Below are 12,312 nucleotides of genomic sequence, written 5' to 3' on the forward strand. Positions count from 1 at the left end.
GACACAGGGAAAGGTGTGCTGGAGGTCTCATTCGTCAGGACACTTGGGGACGTACTGCAGATTAGATTCACATAAAGAAGTAAGGGGATGCCTGCTCCAGGAAATGTAGCCCAGTCTTTCCTTTGTCACTTGCCTTTATGTGGGTCTGTGGTTCAGCCAGAGAAGATCAGAGTTAGAAAATATCCTGTGACTTTCATCTAGATGATACCACTGTGCATCGCCCTCCAGCTTGGTATAGCAAAGAGTGAAGGTAAATCCATGCCCTTTTGGACGTTACTAGACCGTAGGAATTTGAAAAGGTGTAGAGCATTGACAAAAGGGAATTGGATGCTCATTTCTTGGTTAGAGGGAGCTTTAGAGAGGTCAGCTCTGCGAGGACATGAATGAGGATGAGTGCTTCCTCCCCAGCACCACAGGGAAGCTTTTGGTCTAAGGCCTTTATATTCTAGCAGCAGACCATTGTCAATTACCCACTTTGTGAGCTGTCCACAGTGAGATTTAATCTCAAGCTGATGTCCTATAGCTACCAAAGAAGTTTCTAGGCCACCTTCCCTGTCTGCCAGCCAGTGTGTGCTCAGGGGATGTAAGTAAAACTGAACGTTCCTGGCAGTGTCAGCCATTTGGAATATGGCTAGAAATCTAGAAGTGAGAGAGAAAGGCCTTTCAGCTCGGAGAAAAATGACGGTGCTCATGGATATTGCTCCATGGGAGAGGTGTGACAGGTCCCTTAGGCCCATTGATTTAGAATTATCTATAAAATTAAATTAAGGCAGCAGTTTAGAAAGTGAAGTCATACTAATTAACAGTATAAGAAGCGATGGCTGACATTGGAAGGAGGAGACAGAAGAATTATGAAAAGCTGTCAGAAAAATTAAAAGCATGTAATCTGGGACCATTTTGTTTAGGGGAAAATAGCTTCACATTCAATAGCTCCTTAGGGTAGTACAGTGTCACAACACAGAATAATAACTGAGGTTCCTTTGGATGAAGCCAAGTCCTTGGTGATGATTAAATTATAATCACTGTAGTCTCTTCAGAAATAAAGAAATATATATTTTTAGAAGATTTGCATAAGAATGGTCAAAATAAGTTTCTGAAATGACCCTTAAAGCTTCACTCCCTGGAAAATTCACTTATGTAGGATACTTATTTCCTGAGTGTGCTAAACAAATAAAGTATTGCTGTCAAAATCTGAACCAAATATAATTAAAAAGGTGAACCTATTATGAAAAATTACCCTAAGGCACCCCACACGTTGTTCTCTAAACCAGTCAGAAGTGAATCATGGACTACTTACTGTTTCAGAGCATCCACGCCCCACCTCTGTCTGCAGGTGGGCGCTGGGGGCTGGAGGGGGCTGCTGGGACCAAAGCCGTGTCCTCGATTTGGAGTCAGTGTTTCATTAGAGTCCCTCCTGGCCTCGGTGGGTGTCTGCCTGGAACGGTGCATGTGGCTTGGGAACCATCACCCTGCTCTGTGCTCCGTGTGCATTGTCCGTCACCCAGCATCCTCGTCACACAAGTGTCTCGTCCTGAAGCAGTCCTCGTCCCTCTTTGAAGACTATTCGGTTAATTGTGCCACTGGGGAGGGAAACCCTATTTGAGTTCATTTTTGCTTACAAAAAAACGTGAGGGAATTCTTCAGAGTATAAAATACATTTGATGGTCCACGGATTTTTTCCCATTTGCCCACTTTTCATTTAAAAGGCAAAAAATTTAAGAGAGAAAGCTCCAGAGTTATAACATCATCTTCCCATGACAGTTGTCACAACTGTGTGCCTGCCACCTTGCCTCATGTTTGCTTATTTTTCTCAACAGGATATGGCCAATGCATTTGCACAGAAGCACCTTCGGTCCATAATCCTGAATGTAAGTTCCCAGAACAAATTGTATTTGTTACTATTGTTGTTTTGCTGCTATTAATAGCAATTATTACTCTTATTATAGTTGTTGTATTATTACTATTGAAATTGAGTGGGGAGGACATTCAGAGGGAACTTGCCAATAGGTACTAAACACTGCGTAAGCTGGAAAGGTTTTTTTTGTAACCTTCTGTAAGCAGAGCTGTCTCTAGGAGGCTGTCCCACAAGGAATTGCAGAGCCGCTAAAGAGGTACTGAGGCCAGCTCTGCTGTTTGTCGTCCTGCAACTCCAAACATTTTTGTCCAGAGGGAATGCGTTAAAATAGGCACAAAAGAGGAAAGTAATTCATTCAACTAACACCAGCCATAAACCTGAGTTGTGGGGCCCTAGTAGGAATGAATGAGACAGTGTATGTGCCCTCAAAGGACTTCTGGTCCAGTAGGAAAGTGAGTGGTCATAGCACCCTGTGGTCAGTGGTTCCATAGAGATACATGATCTGCGAGATCTCACAGGAGGAGCCATCAGTCCTGCCTTGAAGGAGAGCTCTCAGGAAGGCTTTAGAGGAACGTCTTCAGGTGAGGCTGAGGATAAGTAAGCAGACCAAGAAGAAAAGGGATTCTGGCCGTGGTTGGCTGGAACCTGGAAGGAGTGTGTGATTGGGTAGCTGGTGGGGAGCAGATCTGTCATGAGGCTGGAGAGGTGGCAAAGACCAGATCAAGTAGGGCCTTAGTCTTTTTCCCCAGGGCAACTGAGGGGATTTCATCAGGATCGTGAAATAACCAGATTGGCCTTTTAGTAAGATCACACGACAAGATCTGTATGTTTCCTGAGGGGTGTGTGAGGGAGGAAGGTGGCGCGGTAGTTGGTGGGGAGGGGGAGGCATCTGGAAAGAGGTCTAATGCCGTGTTACCAGGGTGGTCATGTGGGGTGGAAGAGAGCCGAGGATCTGGATTAAAGGCAGGGCATTTTATCAGTTGTCAAAAACAAGGGAAAACTGGGAGATGACAGTGAAGGGAATAAAATGAGAAATCGGGAGTCAAGTGTGAAAGGCTTAAAAATTCTGGGCATGAACTTTGGAGTCACCAGCCCCCACTCTGCCATTAACCAATCTTTGATCTTGAGCAATTCGCTAAACTTCCGTGGGCTTCGGTTAGCTCGTCTCGATGTGAGGACTAAATGAGCTAATACAAATACAGTGCTTCACAGGGGCCTGGCACTTGGTAAGCACTCCGCTCATATTGGCAGTTCTTTGACTGTGAACAGGATGCAAAGGTGACAGAACTCAAGAAGTAAGCTCTGAGCACTTGTGAAGTGGAGCCATTAGCTTCTCTAAACACGCAGAGCTGCCAGACTTCACCATGGCGCACTAGCTCCTGCCCGCTGGCCATTTCCCTGGTCACGGCCCACTGCCAGCCTGGCAGGAGGGACCGGAGCAAATGCTCGAGCACTCTGCCTGCGAGTGACAGAGAGCGCACAGGTTCCTGCACATTCTTGTCCTCATTCTTGAGCAGCTGTCCTGGGTGCCTTCCTCTGCATGTGTGGGAGTGAGGGTGCCCTTCTGAGGGAAATTTAATGAATTTTGAGGCTTAGTATTTACGTGAATGGGGTTAGAAGTTCAGCTCGTTTCTGGACAAACCTTGTAAACAAGTGAAGATTCCACTACAGAAGACAACTCAGTGTCAGGACCCAGAACTGAAGTGGTCTGCTAGGAGATGGTTAATGCATGCTCATGGAAGTCCAGGGATTTAACTGAGTCAGGCCAAAGAGTGTTCACTTCGAGATATCTGACAGTCAAATAAGACTTCAAGTAAAAACTCCCAGACTATAACTCATCAGACTGGAGCTGTACTTCGTCAAGCCGGTGATGGCCAGAGTAATTACCTTCCCTCTATGATATCTCTAAGTTTGAGGAAGGGGGATTAAAGTGAATGAAAACTATATCACATTAACTTCAAAGCAGTTTTATGAATTATGGACAGAGGTGAGGAAGAAGGAATAGGGATAGACAGGCAGGGAGGAATCAGAGTGGCAGAGGGAGGGAACAGAGAGAAAGGAAGAGGCTCAGAGTGAGGCAAAAGAAGAGGTGTGGAGGGGGACGGAAGTAGCCACGGCAGAGAAAAGACCCTGGGCAATGAGAGGCTGGGGAGAGGGAAGAAAGGGAAGCTGAGGGAGGAGGAGCAGCAGAGCAGAGAATGAAAAATAAGCTGGGAAGATGGAGAGAAACACTGAGACTGAGCTAAGGAGAGAGATCTCTTGCTGGAGAGACGAAAGTGCGTGCACGTGACAGAGAGGGAGCTAGAGAGGGCTGGAAACAGTCACTATTCAGAGGGAGAAGGGGAGGGCATCATGACACACTCTAGCGAGAGATCAGGAGCAGTGTTGTCCTAGAGAACTTCCTGCAGTTGTGCAAGTGCTGTCCAAAATGGTAGCCACCAGCCACATGTGGCTATTGAGCACTTGAAATGTGTTTTGTGTGACTGGGGAACTGAATTTGTGATTTTTTAAAATTTCAGTTTAAATTTAAATACCCACATGTGGCCTGTGGCTACTCTATTGGGCTGTGCAGATCTAGAGAAAGAGAGAGACAGAGAAAGGAAGCGCAGCCTGGAGTCACGTGGGCAGAGGAGGTCTAGAGCAGTGCCATCCGGGGGAAAAGTAATGCGAGCCACTTATTTCCTTTTAAATGTTCCAGTAGCAACACTAGAAAATGAATAGGGGACAGGCCAGACCCCTGGTGTAGCGGTTGGGTGCATGTGCTCCGCTGTTGGCGGCCCGGGTTCGGATCCCGGGCGCGTACAGATGCACCACTAGTCAAGCCATGCTGTGGCGGCGTCCCATATAAAGTGGAGGAAGATGGGCACAGATATTAGCTCAGGGCCAGTCTTCCTCAGCAAAGACAGGAGGATTGGCAGATGTTAGCTCAGGGCTGATCTTCCTCACAAAAAAAAAAAAAAAAAAAAACAAGGAATGGGGAGATTAATGTCAATAATATGTTTCATTTAACCCAACACATCCAAAATACTATGATTTCAACATGTAATCATATAAAAAATTATTAATGAGATCATTTTACATTTTCTTTTTTCACACTAAGGCTCTGAGATCCCGTGTGCATTTTACATTTACAGCACATCTCAATTTGGACTAGCCACATTTCAAGCGTTCAATAGCCACACATGGCTAGTGGCTACCAAACTGGACTGCACAGGTCAAAAGAGATTGATCACGAGCCAGAGCAAGCTCTAGAGAGAGCTGATCTGAAGTTAGAGGGAGCTCTAAAAAGACGTTGATCTAGAGTTAGAGAGCCCTAGAGCCAGGCTGTCCAGTACAACTTTCTGTGATAATGAAAATATTCTGTATCTACTCTATCACTGGGTGGTAGCCACTAGCCACGTGTGCCTGTTGAGCTTAAAATGTGGCTACTGTGACTGAGGACCTGAATGTTTTAACTTAAATTAATTTTAACTGACTTTAATACATATAGCCACATGTGGCTAGTGGCTACCTTGTTGGACAGCACAGCTCTAGAGACATAGAGCTGGACTGAGTAAGAGAACACGAAGGACACAGAGCTGGTACGTGTGAGAAACTGGGCAAGAGTCTCATTTGGTGAGAAAAGACCAAGAGTGACAGGATTCAAGATGGTGGTGAGACAGAGAGGGAGTGAGGAATACAAGGGAGCAAGCAGGAAAGAGCAGGCTGTTGTAGGAGTGAGAACAGGATGGCGAGAGACGAGAACACACCAAGCATTGATCAGCTCAGAGGGACAGAGGGAGCTGTAGCATGCCAAAAAAGACAGAGATGGAGCCTGAGAGAAGGAGAGGGGACCTACAGTGGGGTGGGCATCAGAGGGACACAGGGAGGAGGTGATGAACTGAGAGGGGAGGTGGGGGCCCTGGAGAGAGAGTCTGGGGGACAGAGTTAGAGGAGGGAGAGGGACATGGTGTGGGAACACAGGGGATGCAGGGAGGGGGACATACAGAGAGTGACCAGAGAGAAGGAAAGGGACGCAAGTAGGAGAGAAAGGAGGGACGGGCAGTGTGGGGGTTGGACGAGGAGTGTGACATGTCCCCATCTGTGTAGGTGTCTCAATATCATTGAGAGGAAGTGACCTTTTCTAAATCCTCTCTACTTGGTGAGGCTGTCCAAAACATTTTATTTTTCTTAGGGAAAACAAAAGAACCATACTGTCCATTGTGCAAGCGAATCTTCCTCTGTGTACACTATCTATTGTGTTGGATTGAGTAGTCCTGTGAGGTACCTGATTGGAGTAAGGCCCAGCCGCTGACCTCTCATATTATAATCTTCATGGGGTAGCCTCCCTCATCTTTGGCGTGGCCGGGTGCAGCCTCTGCCCTTCATTCCACTTCCTCTGCCCAGGGAAGTGCAGAGAAAGAGATGGTGCCCTTCAGGCCCGCAGTGAATCATCTCTGCCTGAATCAAGCCCATTCATGCTCCATCCCCTTCTAGAACATGAAGTCCCTGTATGTGGGAGGAAAGTCCTGTTCCCTGCCCAGTGTACGTTCTTTTTCACCAGCAAGGATGTGACTCTTTAGTGAAAGAAAATACTTTCAGCCCTCTGCTCCCTGCCTTTGCTTTTTCCAGCATGTGATCCGAGGGAACTGCCCGATCAAAACTGAGATGGCCCATCAGCTGTATGTCCTACAAGTCCTGACCTTTAACCTTCTGGAAGAAAGGATGATGACCAAGATGGACCCCAATGACCAGGTGGGTGCCGAGTGGGGCAGAGCTTTCCTGGCTTCAATTATGTGCTGTTTTCTCATGGAAGTGGTGCATTCCCCCTGCTTAGTGTATGTATTGAGCACCTGCTGTGTGCAAGGAACTACACTTGGTAGTGTCTGCAGAACTGGTGTGTGTCTGCTCTGGGAAGTCTAGCTCTGCGCTTCCCGTGCTCTCTTCCTGCTGGGCGCCTCTCCGGGCCAAGCCCATCTCTGTGCTGCTCAGCAGAGGTGATGGCTTCTCAGAGATGTTTGGGGCCAGAGTTCTGCCCAGAAAAGCCCAACCTCCTCTTTCTTTCCCTTGCTCCCCTGGTTAGCTGATTCACCTGCCAACTGTCTGTTTCACCTCTCAGGCTCAAAGAGACATTATATTTGAACTGAGGAGGATTGCATTTGATGCAGAGTCGGACCCTAGCAATGTCCCCGGGAGTGGGACTGAAAAACGCAAAGCCATGTACACCAAGGACTACAAAATGCTGGGATTTACTGTAAGTTTCCCAAAGTACAGACGTTGGCAGAGCTTCTCCCTGGGCAGGAAGTCAGAGGTCCCACCCATCTATCCCTCCTTCCTAACGGCGGCCGTGGGATAGATGACATTAAGAAGCTGGAAGGGCCTTGATGCTTGGTTTGCTTTGGTGGTGGCGAGTTCACAAGTGTATGTGCAACATTTGGCCTTGTGAAAAAACCTCTCTGCAAGAGGGCCCAGGGGTCAGCCAGATGGGTAGAGAGGGACCGTCCTCTCACCAGAGCAGCTAGGTTCTTTGAAAAGCTGGAGTGGATATTTTGTGATAGAATACAGCTGGAGATTGGGGTTGATTCAGTTAAATATTTATTGTGCACCTGCTCAGTGCCCAGCAGCATGCTAGGCGCTGGGGATACCAGATGAGTCAGCTGCAGTCCGGTGCTCAAGAGCTCAGTCTCGTTAGAGGTGGGCATGTGGAAAGAGCTACGACAGAGGTGGGTACGAGGTGCTAGTGGCATACAGAGGAGGGGCAGTAGGGCTTGCCCTCAGGCGATGCTGCACACAGGGGGACTACCGTGTCTCAAATCGGGTTTCTGTATTTCTCCAGAACCACATCAACCCAGCAATGGACTTCACCCAGACTCCTCCTGGAATGCTGGCCTTGGACAACATGCTGTACTTGGCTAAATTCCATCAGGATACCTACATCCGGGTAAAGGCTGGGAGCCAGCTTTCTCAGTCCCCGTGCCACATCTCCTGCCTCCCTCCCTCACCTCCCTAATCCTCCCTCTCCTCTTCGCCCCCAGATTGTCTTGGAGAACAGCAGCCGAGAAGATAAACATGAATGCCCCTTTGGCCGCAGTGCCATTGAGCTCACCAAAATGCTCTGTGAAATCCTACAGGTTGGGGAACTACGTAAGTCCACGCAGCTCCCTCTCTTCCCTCAGCCATTCCTTGTAATCAAGAGCCTGGTGAGACTCGAGCTTATAAAGTTAGGTATCAGCGGGACTGGACAACCTTGCGTGCTTTTTGTTAAACTACTGAGTGAGCTGTAATCCATCTGGTCCTTGTTTATGGGAATCGTGGCTGTTGCGTTGTTTGAGCTGGTAATTTGAGCGTGTTCAAGAGCTGCACCCCCATCCATCTACTCCCATGTGTAAGGGCGAGCTGAGTCTATAACAGGGTAGAGCCAGGCCGAGAGAAAGTGCCCTGGAGAAGAAAGCTAAGGAAGAAGAGAAAGGCCCATCCCACACTCCTCATTAGCCCCAGACCTCACTCTGGTCTTACTCCTTGGGACTTTGGTCAGAGGATCCAGAGTTTGTGGACGTGAGCCCCCAGCTTCATCCTTTCTCTGTTTCTTTTCTTCCACAGCAAATGAAGGGCGCAATGACTACCACCCGATGTTCTTTACCCACGACCGAGCGTTTGAAGAGCTCTTTGGAATCTGCATCCAGCTGTTGAACAAGACCTGGAAGGAGATGAGGGCAACAGCTGAGGACTTCAACAAGGTCAGTGTCGCAGAGCTCTGAGGCCCGTGGCTGAGACTATCACATGACAGTCTGTGACAGCTGGCCAGAGCCTGGGGAATCCCTGAGCTGAAAAACCAGCTTGGTCTACAGTGCCGAGTCACGAGACTGAGGCATTGGAGAGCCTCTTTCCCCTCTGGTTGTGCTTCCTCTGTAACCTTGAGCAGGTGTCTTCCCCTTGGAGGCCTGGGCCGCTCATTTACGCAGTGGAGCCATTACCGCCCCTCCTGTCATCCTCATGGGACGGAGAATCAGCATAACAGCAGCAGCTGTGGTTCATCGAGCCCCTCCTCTCTGCAGGCACTGCTGCAGTCTTGTGAACTGGAAGTGTTAGGGAGAGGTCGGAGTGGACTGGCCTGACAAGGATGTCGTGGGTACCTGCTCAGTAGCCATTTCTTGGATGCTTTCTGAGTAGCCCCTATGTAGGGTACTGCTAGGTCTCAAGTTTTGAAGCTGCTTATCTCTTTGTAAAAGATGTGTAAAGTATAAAGAAGAAAAAGTTTTCTAGAATTCCACCACCCAGCGATGGCCATGTTTATGCGTTTCCCTCTAGTCTTCTTTTTCCTATAGATTTTTCCTTCTTTGGGGAGATCATACTGGACGTGCAGTGTGGAATCCTGTTTTTTCCTTTAGCTGTCGTTTTAGGGAACTAACACATTTTTTGAACATGCTATAGTGTGTCAGGCATTGTGCTTGCTTTCCATATAGCATCTCATACTCCTTATGGCAGCATATATCAGATGTGTCTTCCTTTCTCGCACTTTAAAGATGAGTAGATGGAGCCCTGAGGATGTGAAATGACTTGCTCAAGGAACAGATTAAGGGACAGAGTCAAGATCTGAACCCATTTCTCTCTGACTCCAAAAACCCATGCTCATCCCACCATACCACTGACTAATTGAGATATATGAGAAATAAAGTATTTATCACCATCAGTCATTTCCTTAATAACCCTCTGAGAAGGTGTGCCTTAGGAAGCTGGTACCTGTTCACCCAGGAGATACCTGGTGCCCGCTGTGCTCCAGGCCCTGGGGGAGGCAGAGCCTCGGCGCCCAGGCTCGGCCTGTCCGTTTATCAGAGCAGAGTTGTGGCAGCTGCCCTCTTCTTTCCTCTCAGGTGATGCAGGTGGTCCGAGAGCAGATCACCCGAGCCTTGCCCTCCAAACCCAACTCTCTGGATCAGTTCAAGAGCAAACTGCGCAGCCTGAGCTACTCTGAGATTCTGCGACTGCGCCAGTCCGAGCGGATGAGTCAGGATGACTTCCAGTCCCCGCCAATTGTGTAAGTGCCATCCCGGAGTGGGGGCCCGCGGGCGCGGTACGTGCCAGCTCTGCTTCTTTGGCAAGCTCCGCCATCCCATGAGCTTCTTATTCTGGTGCTTGTCCACCACAGGGAGCTGAGGGAGAAGATCCAGCCTGAGATCCTTGAGCTGATCAAGCAGCAGCGCCTGAACCGGCTCTGTGAGGGCAGCAGCTTCCGAAAGATTGGGAATCGCCGGAGGCAAGGTGAGAGGGGCGTGGGCTCTGAGCGGTCAGTACTGGTCCTTACCGCCCAGAGCCGCTGCGCTGGGAGGGAGGCTGCCTGGACAGACCCTGCCGGGCGCAGGCAGGGAAAAAGTCATCCTCTCATCCTTCGTGTGCCCAGGCCTTGCCCAGAACTGCCCTTGCTCACCTGCTTGGCTTCCCTTGTGTTCCAGAACGTTTCTGGTACTGCCGCTTGGCGCTGAACCACAAGGTCCTGCACTACGGTGACCTGGACGACAACCCCCAGGGGGAGGTGACATTCGAATCCCTGCAGGAGAAAAGTAGGTTCATTTCTCTGTCGATGTGTCATGGTAGCTGGACTAGCTGAGTTCCAGTCCTGGCTGTTTCAAACTGATTATCTGGTCTTGGGCCAGTTATCTCGCTGGACCTATTTCCTCCTCTGTCACCATCTCCCCAGTCACCTCCCAGGGCTGCACGGAGAATTCAGTGAGATCACAGATGTGAATGGGTTTGCAGACTGTAAAGGGTGATACAAGACTAAGTTGAAAGGGGGTGGTTAAGAGCAGAGGCTCTGAAGCCAGACTGCTGGATTCAGATCCTGGCTTTGCTATTAATTCTACTTAATTGCAAGTTAATTCTCCTCTTTGCCTTGGTTTCTGCCGTAAAATGGGAATAATCGCCACATTTCCCTCGTAAGAGTACTGAATTGGTAGTGTACATGCAGCACTTAGAGCCGTGGCTGGCAAGCAGTAAGCGGAACTGTTAGTGCTGCCACTGCTGTTTGCTGTGGTGTGTTGTCACCTTCGTCACTGTGAAGTGGAAGTGAGGTGAGTGTCCAAGGCCCCATTTTTTGGGGAGGCAATCCAAAAGCCGTGAAATGACCCTGAGTTAGATTCGACACAGCCCAGCAGGCCCTGGTCCGTGGGAAGTGACCACAGAGGAGGAGCAGTATGAGGTCCCCTCCCTGAGCTGATGCAGCCCTTTGAGGTTGGGGGCCGAGGCTTCCCTTCCAACATGGGAAAGGACCAACTTGCAGCAGAAAGCTTCCAGAGACTAATTCCCATCATTGACAGTTCCTGTTGCAGACATCAAGGCCATTGTCACTGGGAAAGATTGTCCCCACATGAAAGAGAAAAGTGCCCTGAAACAGAACAAGGTGAGTGGAGAGGCGGGTGTGAGTCTGTGTCACTGTCACAGTGATACCTGGAGGGGACAGTCAGTGGTGGCTGCTTTTTGGTGGCTGCTTTTCAGGTGCACGCTCTCTTGCCCCCATTCTCTCTCTCTTTAAATTATTCCTGAACATCTTATTAAGAAGAATGTTGAACATACACAGAAATCGATAGAACCCCGATATATGCATCACCCAGCCTCAACAACCATGGCAAGTTCTACCCATCCACATGTCCCTCCCCCTTATTACTTTGAAGAAAATCTCAAGTATTATATCATTTCATCTGTAAATATTTAGAATGTATCTCTAAATTATAAGGACTCTTTTAATATAATCACAATACCATTATCACATCTGAAAAGAAAAAGTTAATATCAAATATTCCATTGATGTTTGAATTTCCACTAATTGCCTTATAAATATCATAATTTCTCTGTATAAAAATATATGTTTATATACACATGTATGCACATACACACACTCATACCCATTTTGTTTGCTAAATCAGAATCCAAATAGGGTCTGTACATTGTGATTAATCTTTTAACTTTCTTAATGCGTAAGTTCCCCCTCCATCTTTTCCATCTTTGTTTTCTCTCTGCAGTTTATTAGTTGAAGAAACCAGGTTGCTTGTTCAGTAGTTTCCCAGAGTCTGAAATTTGCTGATTGTCTCCCCATGGTATAGTTTAACTTGTTCCTCTGTCCCAGATCTGTAAATTCATAGAGAGATCTAGAGGCTTGATCCAGTTCAGGTTTGACCCTTTTTTTGACAAGACTACTTCCTAGATGGTATTGTGTTGATTCAAGAGGTGCATAATGTGTGGTTGTCTGTTTTTTTTGTGATGTTGGCAGACTGCTAATGCTCAGTGCCTCGTTCCATTAGTGAATGAAGGTTTGCAAACTAGTGATCTTCCAGTGCCGAACCACTTCTCTAAAGAGAAACTTGTCGTCATCTGCTGTTGGTTTCCCAGTGGTACAGTTTATATAAGAAAGGAGAATAAATGCTTGACTCTTTTCCTTTTATTTTATTCCTTCCTTTTCTTTCCTACTTTTAAAACAATGAGTTAGT

At 47.9% G+C, this 12,312-nt stretch overlaps 1 protein-coding gene across 3 annotated transcripts in view; it reads left to right on the forward strand.

Annotated features, from left to right (window-relative positions):
- Positions 1-12,312, forward strand: part of ELMO2 (engulfment and cell motility 2) — a 38,861-nt gene that overhangs the window by 23,286 nt on the left and 3,263 nt on the right. For all 3 annotated transcript variants that reach the window (XM_014787398.2, XM_087445183.1, XM_087445184.1), the window contains exons 10-19: positions 1,818-1,868; positions 6,467-6,589; positions 6,954-7,088; positions 7,671-7,775; positions 7,870-7,978; positions 8,435-8,571; positions 9,706-9,869; positions 9,981-10,093; positions 10,285-10,392; positions 11,146-11,228. In XM_014787398.2, the coding sequence (XP_014642884.1) occupies positions 1,818-1,868; positions 6,467-6,589; positions 6,954-7,088; positions 7,671-7,775; positions 7,870-7,978; positions 8,435-8,571; positions 9,706-9,869; positions 9,981-10,093; positions 10,285-10,392; positions 11,146-11,228 (1,128 nt within the window). The remainder of the gene's footprint in view (positions 1-1,817; positions 1,869-6,466; positions 6,590-6,953; positions 7,089-7,670; positions 7,776-7,869; positions 7,979-8,434; positions 8,572-9,705; positions 9,870-9,980; positions 10,094-10,284; positions 10,393-11,145; positions 11,229-12,312) is intronic.

The sequence above is a fragment of the Ceratotherium simum genome, chromosome 21 (genome assembly GCF_057802395.1).
Source record: "Ceratotherium simum simum isolate JZ-2026a chromosome 21, ASM5780239v1, whole genome shotgun sequence".
Lineage (NCBI taxonomy): Eukaryota > Metazoa > Chordata > Mammalia > Perissodactyla > Rhinocerotidae > Ceratotherium > Ceratotherium simum.